The sequence below is a fragment of the Mytilus californianus genome, unplaced genomic scaffold (genome assembly GCF_021869535.1).
Source record: "Mytilus californianus isolate M0D057914Y unplaced genomic scaffold, xbMytCali1.0.p SCAF_6, whole genome shotgun sequence".
Lineage (NCBI taxonomy): Eukaryota > Metazoa > Mollusca > Bivalvia > Mytilida > Mytilidae > Mytilus > Mytilus californianus.
This window is the reverse complement of record NW_026262712.1, coordinates 1,918,776-1,938,642: the sequence shown is the minus strand read 5'-3', so window position 1 is coordinate 1,938,642 and position 19,867 is coordinate 1,918,776. Positions and strand designations below refer to the sequence as shown.

General features: G+C 35.9%; 1 protein-coding gene and 1 long non-coding RNA gene across 2 annotated transcripts in view; one reads left to right on the top strand and one right to left on the bottom strand.

Annotated features, from left to right (window-relative positions):
- LOC127705233 (uncharacterized) overlaps nucleotides 1–19,867 on the top strand; it is a 164,653-nt gene that overhangs the window by 117,875 nt on the left and 26,911 nt on the right. The window contains exon 10 of the mRNA XM_052209558.1: nucleotides 13,877–14,148. Within this exon, the coding sequence (XP_052065518.1) occupies nucleotides 13,877–14,148 (272 nt within the window). The remainder of the gene's footprint in view (nucleotides 1–13,876; nucleotides 14,149–19,867) is intronic.
- Nucleotides 18,485–19,118, bottom strand: LOC127705274 (uncharacterized). Its single transcript, XR_007983804.1, has 2 exons — nucleotides 18,867–19,118; nucleotides 18,485–18,710 (listed from the first exon to the last, which is right to left on the bottom strand). It is a non-coding gene; the product is annotated as an uncharacterized LOC127705274 (long non-coding RNA).

Sequence of the window (19,867 nt, the reverse complement as noted above, 5' to 3'; positions counted from 1 at the left end):
TTATTAAGAACAAGGATGTATAACTAACATATAATATACTTCTTTGCTAAGCAACATTGGTTTTTCTTAGTTTTGAAGGCCATATGGTAACTTCCTGTTGCTATTTTCTAGGTCATTTGGTCTCTAGTGGAGAGTTGTCTTATTGGCAACCATACAACATCTGATGTTATCACTATTTATGGTACCCATCAAATTAACAAATAAATGTTTACATTTGTATATATAGATGAACAAAACTGTAAATGTGGACATGGTCTTGAAAGTACCGTGTAAAGTGCTATATAAATGGAAGATAAATTAGTTTTTAATGATTTAATTTTTTTTTCAGAATGCTGAAAAAAGACCAATTGTCAAGAAGAAGAAAGACTCTTAACTCATTCGCCCCCAAGAGATTTCTGGAAAATCAGGCATTTTCGAAAATTTGCAATCATATGCAAATTATATGCAAATTAGCAGACTCTTGATGCTGTAACTGATGCTCATCTATTAAACTATGTATTGAGATTTGGGGGCGGATGGCATGGGTGGGGGGTGGGGTGGGAGGTGGAATATTTTCTCGTGGGTTTGAACCCACCCCCACTGAAAAATGTAAATTTTCCGTCTATTTTCCGATTTTAAAACGACCTTGAGAGGTGAACATTGACCAGACTGTTTTTCTTTGTCATTCAAGTATTACCCTATAGTTACAGCAGTCCATTCATGATAACTGGGAGTATATTGGACTTAAGTGTCTTGCTGGGGAATTATTATTGTCAAGTCAGGTCTGCCTAAATGTCCGTTTTTACGGATTTTTGACAAAACGGTGACCTAGATTCTACAGACTAGATTCCTATTGGCCATATTATACCTCGTTGTGTTCCTTTACCACCTATGCATGCATTTATGATAATAGTTTATACCTACAGTCACTACCAGTTACGTAGTGGCCATCAAAAGATGCTCACCCCCACCTGATTTTGGCTACTTTTCACGTTTTTCCGATTTTGAACTCTTAAACGGCTTTCAAAGTGCCATATTTTCATGAACAGACATCTGAGAAGAGTTTATGGACCATGAACTGCTTGGTTGAAGTCCCTGCTATCATGACAGTTCAGCTGGGGCAGTTCAAAAAAGGTATGGAGGGTCATACGGGCCATCAAAGAATGGTTGTCGCCATCACGCCTACAGGCGGGATTGGGGGCTAAAGGGTTAAACGATTTGATCAAAATTTTTAAATTTGACTTCTGTTGGGTTTGAGGGTCGTTTTGGGGTGTAAAACTGACCAAAACACTCTTTAGAGGTTGAAAATCGGGAAAAAAATATTTTTAGTTTAACTCATTCGCCCCCAAGAGATTTCTGGAAAATCAGGCATTTTCGAAAATTTGCAATCATATGCAAATTATATGCAAATTAGCAGACTCTTGATGCTGTAACTGATGCTCATCTATTAAACTATGTATTGAGATTTGGGGGCGGATGGCATGGGTGGGGGGTGGGGTGGGAGGTGGAATATTTTCTCGTGGGTTTGAACCCACCCCCACTGAAAAATGTAAATTTTCCGTCTATTTTCCGATTTTAAAACGACCTTGAGAGGTGAACATTGACCAGACTGTTTTTCTTTGTCATTCAAGTATTACCCTATAGTTACAGCAGTCCATTCATGATAACTGGGAGTATATTGGACTTAAGTGTCTTGCTGGGGAATTATTATTGTCAAGTCAGGTCTGCCTAAATGTCCGTTTTTACGGATTTTTGACAAAACGGTGACCTAGATTCTACAGACTAGATTCCTATTGGCCATATTATACCTCGTTGTGTTCCTTTACCACCTATGCATGCATTTATGATAATAGTTTATACCTACAGTCACTACCAGTTACGTAGTGGCCATCAAAAGATGCTCACCCCCACCTGATTTTGGCTACTTTTCACGTTTTTCCGATTTTGAACTCTTAAACGGCTTTCAAAGTGCCATATTTTCATGAACAGACATCTGAGAAGAGTTTATGGACCATGAACTGCTTGGTTGAAGTCCCTGCTATCATGACAGTTCAGCTGGGGCAGTTCAAAAAAGGTATGGAGGGTCATACGGGCCATCAAAGAATGGTTGTCGCCATCACGCCTACAGGCGGGATTGGGGGCTAAAGGGTTAAACGATTTGATCAAAATTTTTAAATTTGACTTCTGTTGGGTTTGAGGGTCGTTTTGGGGTGTAAAACTGACCAAAACACTCTTTAGAGGTTGAAAATCGGGAAAAAAATATTTTTAGTTTAACTCATTCGCCCCCAAGAGATTTCTGGAAAATCAGGCATTTTCGAAAATTTGCAATCATATGCAAATTATATGCAAATTAGCAGACTCTTGATGCTGTAACTGATGCTCATCTATTAAACTATGTATTGAGATTTGGGGGCGGATGGCATGGGTGGGGGGTGGGGTGGGAGGTGGAATATTTTCTCGTGGGTTTGAACCCACCCCCACTGAAAAATGTAAATTTTCCGTCTATTTTCCGATTTTAAAACGACCTTGAGAGGTGAACATTGACCAGACTGTTTTTCTTTGTCATTCAAGTATTACCCTATAGTTACAGCAGTCCATTCATGATAACTGGGAGTATATTGGACTTAAGTGTCTTGCTGGGGAATTATTATTGTCAAGTCAGGTCTGCCTAAATGTCCGTTTTTACGGATTTTTGACAAAACGGTGACCTAGATTCTACAGACTAGATTCCTATTGGCCATATTATACCTCGTTGTGTTCCTTTACCACCTATGCATGCATTTATGATAATAGTTTATACCTACAGTCACTACCAGTTACGTAGTGGCCATCAAAAGATGCTCACCCCCACCTGATTTTGGCTACTTTTCACGTTTTTCCGATTTTGAACTCTTAAACGGCTTTCAAAGTGCCATATTTTCATGAACAGACATCTGAGAAGAGTTTATGGACCATGAACTGCTTGGTTGAAGTCCCTGCTATCATGACAGTTCAGCTGGGGCAGTTCAAAAAAGGTATGGAGGGTCATACGGGCCATCAAAGAATGGTTGTCGCCATCACGCCTACAGGCGGGATTGGGGGCTAAAGGGTTAAACGATTTGATCAAAATTTTTAAATTTGACTTCTGTTGGGTTTGAGGGTCGTTTTGGGGTGTAAAACTGACCAAAACACTCTTTAGAGGTTGAAAATCGGGAAAAAAATATTTTTAGTTTAACTCATTCGCCCCCAAGAGATTTCTGGAAAATCAGGCATTTTCGAAAATTTGCAATCATATGCAAATTATATGCAAATTAGCAGACTCTTGATGCTGTAACTGATGCTCATCTATTAAACTATGTATTGAGATTTGGGGGCGGATGGCATGGGTGGGGGGTGGGGTGGGAGGTGGAATATTTTCTCGTGGGTTTGAACCCACCCCCACTGAAAAATGTAAATTTTCCGTCTATTTTCCGATTTTAAAACGACCTTGAGAGGTGAACATTGACCAGACTGTTTTTCTTTGTCATTCAAGTATTACCCTATAGTTACAGCAGTCCATTCATGATAACTGGGAGTATATTGGACTTAAGTGTCTTGCTGGGGAATTATTATTGTCAAGTCAGGTCTGCCTAAATGTCCGTTTTTACGGATTTTTGACAAAACGGTGACCTAGATTCTACAGACTAGATTCCTATTGGCCATATTATACCTCGTTGTGTTCCTTTACCACCTATGCATGCATTTATGATAATAGTTTATACCTACAGTCACTACCAGTTACGTAGTGGCCATCAAAAGATGCTCACCCCCACCTGATTTTGGCTACTTTTCACGTTTTTCCGATTTTGAACTCTTAAACGGCTTTCAAAGTGCCATATTTTCATGAACAGACATCTGAGAAGAGTTTATGGACCATGAACTGCTTGGTTGAAGTCCCTGCTATCATGACAGTTCAGCTGGGGCAGTTCAAAAAAGGTATGGAGGGTCATACGGGCCATCAAAGAATGGTTGTCGCCATCACGCCTACAGGCGGGATTGGGGGCTAAAGGGTTAAACGATTTGATCAAAATTTTTAAATTTGACTTCTGTTGGGTTTGAGGGTCGTTTTGGGGTGTAAAACTGACCAAAACACTCTTTAGAGGTTGAAAATCGGGAAAAAAATATTTTTAGTTTAACTCATTCGCCCCCAAGAGATTTCTGGAAAATCAGGCATTTTCGAAAATTTGCAATCATATGCAAATTATATGCAAATTAGCAGACTCTTGATGCTGTAACTGATGCTCATCTATTAAACTATGTATTGAGATTTGGGGGCGGATGGCATGGGTGGGGGGTGGGGTGGGAGGTGGAATATTTTCTCGTGGGTTTGAACCCACCCCCACTGAAAAATGTAAATTTTCCGTCTATTTTCCGATTTTAAAACGACCTTGAGAGGTGAACATTGACCAGACTGTTTTTCTTTGTCATTCAAGTATTACCCTATAGTTACAGCAGTCCATTCATGATAACTGGGAGTATATTGGACTTAAGTGTCTTGCTGGGGAATTATTATTGTCAAGTCAGGTCTGCCTAAATGTCCGTTTTTACGGATTTTTGACAAAACGGTGACCTAGATTCTACAGACTAGATTCCTATTGGCCATATTATACCTCGTTGTGTTCCTTTACCACCTATGCATGCATTTATGATAATAGTTTATACCTACAGTCACTACCAGTTACGTAGTGGCCATCAAAAGATGCTCACCCCCACCTGATTTTGGCTACTTTTCACGTTTTTCCGATTTTGAACTCTTAAACGGCTTTCAAAGTGCCATATTTTCATGAACAGACATCTGAGAAGAGTTTATGGACCATGAACTGCTTGGTTGAAGTCCCTGCTATCATGACAGTTCAGCTGGGGCAGTTCAAAAAAGGTATGGAGGGTCATACGGGCCATCAAAGAATGGTTGTCGCCATCACGCCTACAGGCGGGATTGGGGGCTAAAGGGTTAAACGATTTGATCAAAATTTTTAAATTTGACTTCTGTTGGGTTTGAGGGTCGTTTTGGGGTGTAAAACTGACCAAAACACTCTTTAGAGGTTGAAAATCGGGAAAAAAATATTTTTAGTTTAACTCATTCGCCCCCAAGAGATTTCTGGAAAATCAGGCATTTTCGAAAATTTGCAATCATATGCAAATTATATGCAAATTAGCAGACTCTTGATGCTGTAACTGATGCTCATCTATTAAACTATGTATTGAGATTTGGGGGCGGATGGCATGGGTGGGGGGTGGGGTGGGAGGTGGAATATTTTCTCGTGGGTTTGAACCCACCCCCACTGAAAAATGTAAATTTTCCGTCTATTTTCCGATTTTAAAACGACCTTGAGAGGTGAACATTGACCAGACTGTTTTTCTTTGTCATTCAAGTATTACCCTATAGTTACAGCAGTCCATTCATGATAACTGGGAGTATATTGGACTTAAGTGTCTTGCTGGGGAATTATTATTGTCAAGTCAGGTCTGCCTAAATGTCCGTTTTTACGGATTTTTGACAAAACGGTGACCTAGATTCTACAGACTAGATTCCTATTGGCCATATTATACCTCGTTGTGTTCCTTTACCACCTATGCATGCATTTATGATAATAGTTTATACCTACAGTCACTACCAGTTACGTAGTGGCCATCAAAAGATGCTCACCCCCACCTGATTTTGGCTACTTTTCACGTTTTTCCGATTTTGAACTCTTAAACGGCTTTCAAAGTGCCATATTTTCATGAACAGACATCTGAGAAGAGTTTATGGACCATGAACTGCTTGGTTGAAGTCCCTGCTATCATGACAGTTCAGCTGGGGCAGTTCAAAAAAGGTATGGAGGGTCATACGGGCCATCAAAGAATGGTTGTCGCCATCACGCCTACAGGCGGGATTGGGGGCTAAAGGGTTAAACGATTTGATCAAAATTTTTAAATTTGACTTCTGTTGGGTTTGAGGGTCGTTTTGGGGTGTAAAACTGACCAAAACACTCTTTAGAGGTTGAAAATCGGGAAAAAAATATTTTTAGTTTAACTCATTCGCCCCCAAGAGATTTCTGGAAAATCAGGCATTTTCGAAAATTTGCAATCATATGCAAATTATATGCAAATTAGCAGACTCTTGATGCTGTAACTGATGCTCATCTATTAAACTATGTATTGAGATTTGGGGGCGGATGGCATGGGTGGGGGGTGGGGTGGGAGGTGGAATATTTTCTCGTGGGTTTGAACCCACCCCCACTGAAAAATGTAAATTTTCCGTCTATTTTCCGATTTTAAAACGACCTTGAGAGGTGAACATTGACCAGACTGTTTTTCTTTGTCATTCAAGTATTACCCTATAGTTACAGCAGTCCATTCATGATAACTGGGAGTATATTGGACTTAAGTGTCTTGCTGGGGAATTATTATTGTCAAGTCAGGTCTGCCTAAATGTCCGTTTTTACGGATTTTTGACAAAACGGTGACCTAGATTCTACAGACTAGATTCCTATTGGCCATATTATACCTCGTTGTGTTCCTTTACCACCTATGCATGCATTTATGATAATAGTTTATACCTACAGTCACTACCAGTTACGTAGTGGCCATCAAAAGATGCTCACCCCCACCTGATTTTGGCTACTTTTCACGTTTTTCCGATTTTGAACTCTTAAACGGCTTTCAAAGTGCCATATTTTCATGAACAGACATCTGAGAAGAGTTTATGGACCATGAACTGCTTGGTTGAAGTCCCTGCTATCATGACAGTTCAGCTGGGGCAGTTCAAAAAAGGTATGGAGGGTCATACGGGCCATCAAAGAATGGTTGTCGCCATCACGCCTACAGGCGGGATTGGGGGCTAAAGGGTTAAACGATTTGATCAAAATTTTTAAATTTGACTTCTGTTGGGTTTGAGGGTCGTTTTGGGGTGTAAAACTGACCAAAACACTCTTTAGAGGTTGAAAATCGGGAAAAAAATATTTTTAGTTTAACTCATTCGCCCCCAAGAGATTTCTGGAAAATCAGGCATTTTCGAAAATTTGCAATCATATGCAAATTATATGCAAATTAGCAGACTCTTGATGCTGTAACTGATGCTCATCTATTAAACTATGTATTGAGATTTGGGGGCGGATGGCATGGGTGGGGGGTGGGGTGGGAGGTGGAATATTTTCTCGTGGGTTTGAACCCACCCCCACTGAAAAATGTAAATTTTCCGTCTATTTTCCGATTTTAAAACGACCTTGAGAGGTGAACATTGACCAGACTGTTTTTCTTTGTCATTCAAGTATTACCCTATAGTTACAGCAGTCCATTCATGATAACTGGGAGTATATTGGACTTAAGTGTCTTGCTGGGGAATTATTATTGTCAAGTCAGGTCTGCCTAAATGTCCGTTTTTACGGATTTTTGACAAAACGGTGACCTAGATTCTACAGACTAGATTCCTATTGGCCATATTATACCTCGTTGTGTTCCTTTACCACCTATGCATGCATTTATGATAATAGTTTATACCTACAGTCACTACCAGTTACGTAGTGGCCATCAAAAGATGCTCACCCCCACCTGATTTTGGCTACTTTTCACGTTTTTCCGATTTTGAACTCTTAAACGGCTTTCAAAGTGCCATATTTTCATGAACAGACATCTGAGAAGAGTTTATGGACCATGAACTGCTTGGTTGAAGTCCCTGCTATCATGACAGTTCAGCTGGGGCAGTTCAAAAAAGGTATGGAGGGTCATACGGGCCATCAAAGAATGGTTGTCGCCATCACGCCTACAGGCGGGATTGGGGGCTAAAGGGTTAAGATAAAAGGCATAAATGAAATGATCATCTAGATGATATAGTGGAGTACCCTTTTCTGACCACAGTTACAGTGTCCTCAATGAATCCGATGACAATCTAGATGATACTAATGCTTCAATTAATATGCAGTGCACAGTTAAAAGTGACTGAAGTTATAAACAATATTGAAACTAATACTGAAGAGTACAATTCACCCAGTGATCAGATGGACGCCATTGCTAACTTTGATTTTTTTTTATACGACCGCAAAAAAATTTTGTGGTCGTATATTGGCGTCGTCGTCTTCGTCTTCGTCTTCGTCGTCCGAAGACACATTGGTTTTTGCACTGTAACTTTAGTTTAAGTGAATGGATCTCTATGAAATTTTACCATAAGGTTCAATACCACAAAAGGAAGGTTGGGATTGATTTGTGGGTTTTGGTACCAACAGTTAAGGAATTAGGGGCCAAAAATAAGCATTTTTGTAACTTCAAGACATAACTTGTGTTTTAGTGTATGGATCTTTCTGACATTGTACCACAAGGTTCCATATCACAAAGGGAATGCTGGGATTGATTTTGGGGGTAATTGTCTCAAAATTTTAGGAATTAGGGGCCAAAAAAGGGGCAAAAAACAAGCATTTTTCTAGTTTCATGACAATTACTTGTGTATAAGTGTATGGATCTTTATGAAATTGTACTACAAGGTTTCATATCACAAAGGGAGAGCTGGAATTGAGTTTGGGGGTAATTGCCCAAAACGTTTAGGTATAAGGGGCCAAAAAGGGGCCAAAAATAAGCATTTTTGTAGTTTCCAGACAATAACTTGTGTTCAAGTGTATGGATCTCTCTGAAATTGTACTGCAAGGTACCATACCACAAATGGAAGGCTGGGATTGATTTTGGGAGTAATTGCCTCAAAATTTTAGGAATTGGGGGCCAAAAAGGGGCAAAAAACAAGCAGTTTTCTAGTTTCAGGACAATAACTTGTGTGTAAGTGTATGGACCTTTATGAATTTGTACTACAAGGTTCCATATCACAAAGGGAAAGCTGGGTTTGATTTTGGGGGGAATTGCCTTAAACGTTTAGGAATTTGGGGCCAAAAATGGGCAAAAACAAGCATTTTTCTAGTTTCATGACAATAACTTGTGTTCAAGTGTATGGATCTCTTGAAATTGTACTGCAAGGTACCATACCATAAAGGGAAGGCTGGGATTGAGTTTGGGGGTGATGAATCATAAGGGGGTTCAAAAAATTTGGGGGAGGGATTTTTTTTCCCTTTTTTTTTCTTTAAAATTTTCCATTTTAAATTGGTTATTTCTGATTTATTAATAAAAGCAAATAATAATGATATGGTTTGAAAAGGTAAATTAAAAGTATTTAAGTTCTTAGACCACATTCATTCTGTGTCAGAAACCTATGCTGTGTCAAATATTTAATCACAATCCAAATTCAGTGCTGTATCAAGCTTGAATGTTGTGTCCATACTTGCCCCAACTGTTCAGGGTTCGACCTCTGCGGTCATATCAAGCTGCGCCCAGCGGAGCATTTTATTAACAACTGCAAGGACAATGTGAAATTGAGACAACACCAAGTACCTATCATGATACCCTATGATAAATAAATAGACAACCTTCGAGTTTGTTGCATTTCCGTCAAAAAACTTTGGTTTTAGTGAACATCATTCATGTGTTTAGGGGCGTCGTCACTTCCGTTCCCATGTTGAGCGATCTTTTGAAAAAAATAATTAATATGATGCTATATTGCACAAAAAAATGAAAACACGTTATAAATTTAATGCGTCCAAAGTGCTTTTCTGGATTTACCTTCATCAAGAACGCTCAAAGCCGAATATTTGAAAGCCAAGGATGTATAAGTACCGAAAACGTTGAACAGCTATAAACCAAAAAGGACCTAAAAACAATAGCCAAATCAATCTTAGGCCAACTTTGCCTAAGGGAGTTGAAACCTTACGGGCAATTTTAGAACAAATTAGTCGGGAAAGTAAATTCTTATAAATGATAATCATCACTGCTGTCATTAGGGAAATGTGATATAGTACCTATGGAATAAATATTATTTCTAGTTTATCCTGCATAATGACGATCATAAAGACGCTTGATGATCTTTGATAGTGCAGGGATACAGGCGGTCCCCCCTATCTGGTAAATGACGTCATTAAGGCGCGCATAAATGACGAACTTTTCCGGTGAATGACATAACTTGAAAAGTAGTCTAGTTGTTTGTTTAACCTGTTTATCCCTTTGTAAAATTCAAAGCTGTCAGTATACAGTATCATAAATAGTGAAGAGAAATCAGATGATATGTGGAGATACCCGGATCGGTTTGAAATACAATACTAAAAATGTGAGCCCTTGCATTAAGCACGTATGGCTGTTGTAAAGTCATGATCATCTATATATCATGTTACAAGGATCTATAATACAAATCCATATAAAACAATTTCCCTTTCTAATTTTACCAGGCTTTTTTTTCTCAGCATTGTAACCAGATCTACACATATCATTTTATTTGGTCTGAATGGACTGTTCCTATTGAACTTATGTTGGTACTATTTAAAAAAGGTTTATCAGCCATTCATCTAAACTTTTGTTTGTAGTTATAGTATAAATGAGGACTTGTTTTCTAATTTATACTGTTTAATGTTGTATTGTCTCACGGTCCTTTGTTATAACTATTTATACAATACTATAGGATGTCTATGGCCTGTTGTCTACTAGTTCACATTCACATCATTAATCATTTTACTTAAATAGATGTGTGTCTTATTAGTAATCATACCGTTTCCCTTTTTTACATGTGTACATCAAAGTCTAGTATGAAAAGTTTTAGTCACTATTGTTGATTGGTTGTTAGTTGCTTAATGTCCAGTGGCAAATATTTCATACATGTTCAGAGCGAGAGCTACTATTTTTATCAGATTCTCCATCAAAAGGTTCAAGTATACATTGCATGCTGGTCAATTGAAAAATTTTCAGGTTAAATGTTAGTATCACATCTTTAAATTTTTGACATAATTTGTCTTTTGTTGAAAACTTAGTATTTGTCTTGTTAAAGTTGTTGTTTGATTGCTGTCTGATTGCATATACCCCCACCTCTCCTTTTATTCTTCATATTAAACCAGTTTACCATTACCAGAATGCACCAGAAAGAAATACTCCAAGATCAGTATTCACACTATATCCATGTGTACACATGTATTTTCAAATTGGTTTATTAGACATGTTAGAGCTATATGCATATTAATCACAAGGAAATTGACATTATACATACAGACATGAATTGAAACAAATTTAAGTAATATAATATGATGAGGAATTTAAGTGAATGACTTATCTAGTATAAGGAAAAATACTGTTTTCTTTAATATTGCTTGACCAATCACATGAATTTACATTGTTTAAGTGTTATTTTCAGTATTCTGAAATTGGATGTTAATCCAGTGGTATAAACAGTTTATTTAATTTATAACTTTGGGCTTTAGCACTTGTCGACTTTGTGAATGCTTAGATGTCTTTTTTGAAGTCTGTATACTTCTAAGGGCAAGTTTTTTACGATGCATGAGTGAAGGAGTAAGGGTCTCATCATCTTTCTGTAATGATTCACTTAGGCAAACACGGTGAAAACTTGCAAAAATACCTTCCCTGTCAGCCTCAATAGTATTTTAAATGTTGGCATCGTCTTTGAATATGTCACTAAAGGTTTGGAGGAAGACATCCTGAACTTCTGGCTTTGACTTTACACAAAGAAGCATTGACAAAAAATTTGTGGATTCATCAAACATGGTTATCATTGGATCATCTTCAAATGCTACTATTGTTGACTGGTATGCATTTGGAAATACCTCATCTAATGGAATCTAGGCAACTGAAGATATATTTTCTTTCTCTGTTACTGCTGTCTTATTGGTTCTGTGATCTGTTGCTAAAAAAGTAATACACATTGAATTATTTATTTATTTATTGATTGATTGTTGTTTGCTTAATCATAATTTCCACTGAGAAAAACTTTATTCATAATCGGAACAAGAAAAAATTAACAAAAAATCAACACTACTTATTATATACATGTACTATAAAGTGGGTCGAGCACATGTTTGGGCACAGATATACTTTACTAATTCATATGTTTCTGGTTTTACTTAAATATAGCTGACTTTTTTTTTATAATAGGCTTATTGCATTAAATTCAACTTTTCTGAAAAGTTATTTCATTTATGTGTTTGCCAAAAAAGAAGAACATATACCATTGTTTACCAGTCTCTGAATAATTTTCTATTTTTTTTTTTTTTTTTTTTGATCAGTTAGTTTTATCAGATTTTAGGTCTTTATAAATAAATTGACCAGGTGTATTTTTGTCGAGCCTGTGACTTGTGTCGCAAAATCGAGACATAGCGATCCTACATTTTGTCAGCGTCGGCGGCGGCGTCATCAAATATTCACTCTGTGGTTAAAGTTTTTCAAGTTTTGATAACTTTAACAATCCTGGATTTCTACCAAACTTGACAGAAGCTTGTTTATGATCATAAGATAGTATCCAGAAGTAAATTTTGTAAAAAAAAAATCCTGTTTATCCGTATTTTACTCATAAATGTCTTAGTTTTTCTGCCAGTTAACATTACATTCACTTTGTGGTTAAAGTTTTTTCAAATTTTAATAACTTTCTTAAACTATCCTGGATTTGTACCAAACTTGGACAGAAGCTTGTTTATGATCAAAAGCTAGTATCTAGAATGAAATTTTGAAAAAAAAAAATTCCTGTTTTTCCGTATATTACTTATAAATGGACTTAGTTTTTCTTCCAGTTAACATTACATACAGTCTGCAGTTAAAGTTTTTAAACATTTATTAGATTCATAAACCATCCTGGACTCTTACCAAACTTGAACAGAAGCTTCTTACATTCGAAAGATAGTATCTAGAGGAAAATGTTGAATAATTATTTCCCCATTTTGTTGAGCCTGCGACTAACAGCAAAAGTAGGCGAGACACTGGGTTCCTCAGAACCTTTACGATTTTTTTGTCTCTCTTACCGTTTTTGGAATAATTTATTTTTGATAGAAAAAATATGTCTAATAGAATATTTGATATTTCTAATCATTTTTATTTTTTAAATATTTTCCCTACATCAAGGATCTTCTTTTATTAATCTTTTCCCCCTGTTTTCACAATTTTTAAAAATTCAATTGTTATTTAAGATTAATTGGTTCTTTAGAAGTTGTTCTTTTATTTCTCAATTCACCTTTTAAATTCTTTTCATGTTGCCTTGAAGTGTGCACGGAACCCTGAGATAGAATTAAGAATCTTATCAGAATAAGGACATTGGTTTCCAGCACTACTACAAGCACTTAAGTCTTGTCAACCCCTTTGACTTTTTTGGGGGGGATTCTTAACAGACTGTGGAACAAATTCCAAATCATCGCCAGTTCTACAGTTGTATCATTATCTGTGTATTCCCCTAACAAAACATCTAAATCGTCGTCCCATGATGAAAAAATCGGATTTGGACATGATGAACAAAACAAGAGAAGCATGAATTATGAAATAATAATGTATCAAAAGTACACTTTAAAGATGCAGGGAATACCGGTGCTAACATCTTTGACAATACATAGTTTATTACTAAAAAACAATCACTTGCTATAAAAAATATTGAATCGTGGGACCCCCTCAATTAATGCTAAAGAAAAACGTTGTCAGAAATATTTACCTGAGACTATACAATGTGAATAGCTGTTTACTATTCAGAACATTTTTGTCGCTTTCCATGAAAACAAACAAAATGTACAAGGTGTTCCGATAGTTTTAAAAATCTCTTTCGGGAATGCTGGGAATGAGTTGACACGCGTGAAGTAAGCGAGATTTTCTAGTCGCGAATCTCTTTAGTATATATGTCTCTGAGCAAGTTTATCAGACAATGAACAAAGGAAAAGGCAGACAATACCCAACACAAAACACTGATATTTGATGATACTGTAAGTTGGCAGTATTTATAAGCTTAAGTAAAACTGAAATAACATAATAAATCAGATTGGTATCACATAGTTGATATCTGTACAATTATTTCATATGTTTTTAAAGCTGTATGTTTATATATTAATTCAAGGTTTGAGTGAAGATGCACTATCTCACATTCCAAGTAATACAGAGTTGCTAAGTTTGTCTGTTAATTGTGAGACACGCATGATACATGATTTAGCTCTTCATCTTGAAATGGAAGAGACAGAATGGAGTGATATGGTAGAAAATTACCCAAGAAATACACAGATGGTCAAGTTTTTAACACTTATTGGTTTGAGAGAGAACAATGGAATACGTTTTGGAGATTTGGCCAAAGGCTTAAGAGAATTGAGGATAACAACACATACCTTATGTATGGTAAGTAATCTATAATACTGATACATTATTCCTTTTATTCATGTTTTTATGGCCCTGGCAACTTAGTTTTGGTGCAATATAGCTTTACCCTTGTCCGTTATTCCGTCATTATGTCATACTGCAACGAACAGTTCTACAGACTTTTTGTCTAAATACCTTCACATATTGAGCTAAATTTTAGTATGTGAGTCTACTTTGATGAGTTACAGATCAAGTTTATATTTGGTTGTGCTCCGCTGATTTTTGTCAAAATTGGACTTTCAAAATTTTGTGAAAATGACAGTTTTACGAAAAAAAAATTCTGAACGCATTCACATATTGAGGTGAATTTTAGTATGTGAGTCCATTATGATGAGTAACATATCGAGTGTACGTTTGGTTCTGCTGCTCTGATTTTGCCAAAAAAACATGCTTTGGACTTTGAAATTTCGTGAAAACAACTGTTATACAGACTTGTTTTGTAAACGCCTTCACAAATTGAGCTGACACAGCTCGAGCTGCTACTCAGACTGAGAAGAAAGTTCATGAACCAGGGGTACGTCAAAGAACGTCTCGTCCTTTTTCTAAAAAAAGTTCATCGGAAGATACCAAGACCTTGTTGATAAATATTCCGTATCAACTTCACAAATAATACATGATGGTCTTGAAGTATAGATTATAGGTACCGATGTTGTTTATCATCTTAATAACGTGTAATAGTAATCTTTTATTTTTCTTTGTAAATTATTACTTTAACTGTTTAGTCTTTTTTTGGTAATATCCATTTGACGTGGCTCGGTACTTATGTATACATCCCATCATTGTGTTATTTTGCTATGGTAAATTTTTGTACTCTTGTCTTTCGTTTTTGTTAATGTGCTTTTTCCATATGCCTTTTTGTTTTTCTTTGTTTTTCTTTGTATACATATTTGATTATTTTTATAGTGATTAAGATTATAACACAATGTTGACTGCTGTACGTACCCCTATTTTTGACATTTTTGCCTGTTGTGTCTGTTTGTTTTGTTCACACATCGTTGTCAATATAATGGAATTTAATGCGACTGTCATACAAGTGAGAGGTTTAGCTAGCTATAAAACCAGGTTAAATCCACCATTACTACATAAGAAAATGCCTGTACCAAGTCAGGAATATGACAGTTGTTATCCATTTGTTTGATGTGTTTGAGCTTTTGATTTTGCCATTTGCTTCAAAGGGACTTTCTGTTTAGAATTTTCCTCGGAGTTCGTTATTTTTGTTATTTTACTTTTTACACCTCAAATCAAATGTATTGAATTTGTATCGGATTGGAAATTCAAATTTAGATGCATGTACATAAATTGAACAGTTTCGGGTTCAAAATAGACAAATCAGTTTCTAGCCCTTAAATGACTATTGTAACTCAATCATGTTTTTTATAAACTTTTTATATATAAAAAAAAACAATCATCAACAAAACAACATGTTAAATAAGTTATCTTCTATAAGGAGATCTCTCTCTATAAGAGTTATTACTCTAAAATAGAGATTTAGTTTATTGTCATGCCTGCGAACCAGAATGCTAGATATAGGGATCCTCACTATATGCAATAAACTGTGTGTATTAAGCTTTATGTTTCAGAATGCTTCATACCTTGTAAATTGATGCCTAATGTTATGATGTTTCCGTATGTCAAAAGTCCATTGTCCTTGATCGCATTTTCATGGTTCAGTGAACATTCACTTTTTGTTGTATGGTCTGCTTCTAAGATGCTATAAGCCAGAGGTCAACTATAGTTAGTGTATTGCATGACTGTATGTGTACATATCAGTCTGACAATGTTTAGTTTTCCTGTACTTTATTGTTATGGTTCATCGGCCAATGTTATTTTTCCATGGTTAAATTAGTTTCCAAGATACTTCAATCCACAGGTTAACTATTTTTGATGGATAAAAAGATTGTAAATATAAATAAGAAGATGTGGTATGAGTGCCAATGAGACAACTGTCCATCCAAGTCACAATGTGTAAAAAGTAAACAATTATAGGTCAAAATACGGCCTTCAACACGGAGCCTTGGCTCACCCCGAACAACAAGCTATAACGAGCCCCAAAATGTCTAGTGTAAAACAATTCAAACAGGAAAACCAATGGTGTAATCTTCATTTGTACGAGAAACACTTATGAACCATACCAACAAACGATAACCACTGAACAACAGGCTCCTGACTTAGGACAGGTGCATACAAATGCAGCAGGTTTAAACGTTTTAACAGGCGCCAACCTTCACCCTAACCTAACAGTAGGGTAACATTACAACATAAAAAGATCACAATAAAACATCAATTGAAATGGCTTAACTCGATCAAAAAGAAATATAAACAAAAACAAGTAAAATACACTGAACGAACACTGAAATATACAATGTACATCTTCAAAAGTAAATGACTTAAAGGTTGATTAAAATACATTATTAACAAATCTTCCAAGCAGGTTCCTCGATCTAAATAACACCATGCCACCATGTTTTGTGTTTTTTGCAGCTTATATATTTATTTTAAATGCATGCAATAAGTACTGATAGATATAATGATAATACTAATAAATTTAACTGTATTCAACTGTTTTTCAATGTCCTTCTTTTTTCAATGTCCTGAAAAAGCATTTCACTTTAAATGTCTTATTTAGTCAGGTTTCGGAATCATAAAATTTACATGACCGATAGTTTCCAAATTTGGTCATTTCTTATGGTTATTGAATGGTCAGTTACCAATTCACTATTGTGTGATGCCTTATCCCTTGATATGACTTATAAATATACTCTATCGGAGTAACATGGCAACTGTCACCTATGTAGTTGGATCTGATAACCCTTATTCTGTAGCACATTATATCAATCATGGTTAAAAGTGAGGTTTCACTTTGCTCAGTCTTGAATTTTACATATAGTGTTTTGTATACATGTTTGTCATTTTTATACGACCGCAAAAAATTTTTGCGGTCGTATATTGGTATGACGTTGGCGTCGTCGTCGTTGTCGTCGTCCCCTGGCGTCGTCCGGCGTCGTCCGAAGACACATTGGTTTTCGCACTCTAACTTTAGTTTAAGTGAATGAATCTCTATGAAATTTTACCATAAGGTTCAATACCACAAAAGGAAGGTTGGGATTGATTTTGGGGGTTATGGTACCAACAGTTAAGGAATTAGGGGCCAAAAAGGGGCCAAAAATAAGCATTTTTGTAACTTCCAGACATAACTTGTGTGTTAGTGTATGAATCTCTCTGACATTGTACCACAAGGTTCCATATCACACAGGGAATGCTGGGATTGATTTTGGGGGTAATTGCTTAAAAATATTAGGAATTAGGGGCCAAAAAAGGGGCAAAAAACAAGCATTTTTCCAGTTTCATGAAAATAACTTGTGTGTAAGTGTATGGATCTTTCTGAAATTGTACTACAAGGTTCCATATCACAAAGGGAAAGCTGGAATTGAGTTTGGGGGTAATAGCCCAAAATGTTTAGGAATAAGGGGCCAAAAAGGGTCCAAAAATAATCATTTTTCTAGTTTCATGACAATAACTTGTGTTCAAGTGTATGGATCTCTGTGAAATTGTACCACAAGTATCCATATCACACAGGGAATGCTGGGATTGATTTTGGGGGTAATTGCCTCAAAATATTAGGAATTAGGGGCCAAAAAAGGGGCAAAAAACAAGCATTTTTCCAGTTTCATGACAATAACTTGTGTGTAAGTGTATGGATCTTTCTGAAATTGTACTACAAGGTTCCATATCACACAGGGAAAGCTTGAATTGAGTTTGGGTGTAATTGCCCAAAACGTTTAGGAATAAGGGGCTAAAAAGGGTCCAAAAATAAGCATTTTTCTAGTTTCCAGACAATAACTTGTGTTCAAGTGTATGGATCTCTCTGAAATTGTACTGCAAGGTACCATACCACAAAGGGAAGGCTGGGATTGATTTTGGGGGTAATTGCCTAATCTAACCGTGTATTTAGATTCTTAATTTTTGGTCCTGTTTTCAAATTGGTCTACATTAAGGTCCAAAGGGTCCAAAATTAAACTTAGTTTGATTTTAACAAAAAATGAATTCTTGGTGTTCTTTGATATGCTGAATCTAAACATGTACTTAGTTTTTTTTATTATGGGCCCAGTATTCAAGTTGGTCCAAATCGGGGTCCAAAATTAAACTTTGTTTGATTTCATCAAAAATTGAATATAAGGGGTTCTTCGATATGCTGAATCTAACCATATATTTAGATTTTTGATATTTGGGCCCGGTTATCAAATTGGTTCACATTGAGGTTTAAAGGGTCCAAAATTGAACTTTATTTGATTTCATCAAAAATTGAATTCTTGGGGTTCTTTGATATGCTGAATCTAACCATGGATTTAGATTTTGGATATTGGAATACCACAAAGGGATGGTAAGAATTGTCTTTGGGAGTTATGGCTCAAACCGTTAAGGAATAAGGTGCAAAAAAGGGGGGAAAAGGGTTTCCAGGTTAATGGACAATTCCTTAAGTACAAAACATAATTTAAAAGGCAGTGTAAGGTTGGTAATTGAAACTCATTTGAATATCTCACCTAAACTGCTTTTAAATTATGTATATTGGAAATTTGCCTAAAACTTTATTATTAATAAATTCCATTGGAAATTTGCCAAGTACTTTAGTTTAATGAACTTCATTGGAAATTTGCCAATATAAAATGTTGCTGATGGAGCTTTTTTGTTGATCTCACCTAAACTGCTTTTAAATTATGTATATTGGAAATTTGCCAAAAACTTTATTATTAATAAATTCCATTGGAAATTTGCCAATAACTTTAGTTTAATGAACTTCATTGGAAATTTGCCAAAAACTTTATTTTTAATAAACTTCATTGCATTTTTTCTAGTTTCCAGACAATAACTTGTGTGTAAGTATATGGATCTCTCTAAAATTGTACTGGGGGGGGGATTTTTTTCCCCAATTTTTTGGGGTTCATATTTTTTTTTTCTTCAAAGTTTTTTTAATCTTCAATTGCACAGTATTGCGCAATAACAAGAAATCTCCAATTGCACAGTATTGCGCAATTTCACAGTATTGGGCAATAGCAAGAAATCTTCAATTGCATAGTATTGCGCAAAAGCAAGAAATCTTTAATTGCACAGTATTGCGCAACAACACAGTATTGCGCAATAGCACAGTATTGCACAATAGCACAGTATTGCGCAATAGCAAGAAATCTTCAATTACACAGTATTGCGCAATAGCAAGAAATCTTCAATTGAAAAATAAATACAAATCTTTTAACCAATTTCAATGGGATTCATTTAAAGTCTTTAATTTTTGGGGGTTCTTACCTTGTATTACTTTTTTGGATATTGGGCCCCATTTTTAAATTGGTCTACATTGAGGTCAAAAGGGTCCAAAATTAAACTTTGTTTGATTTCATCAAAAACTGAATGATTGCAGCTGTATGATATGCTGAATCTTATTGTGTATTTAGATTTTTTATTTTGGGCCCTGTTTTCAAATTAGTCCATATTAAGGTTTGAAGGGTCCAAAATTAAACTTTTGATTGATTTCAACTAAAATTAAATTTTTTTGTGTTTTTTTATATGCTGAATCTAACCATGTTGTTAGATTTTGGATATCAGACCATTCTAGGTAAAATGAATGTCCCATTTCAAATTTTTAAGCTCTTTGACCACATTTATTTTGTGTCAGAAACCTATATTATGTCAAAAATTTGATCAC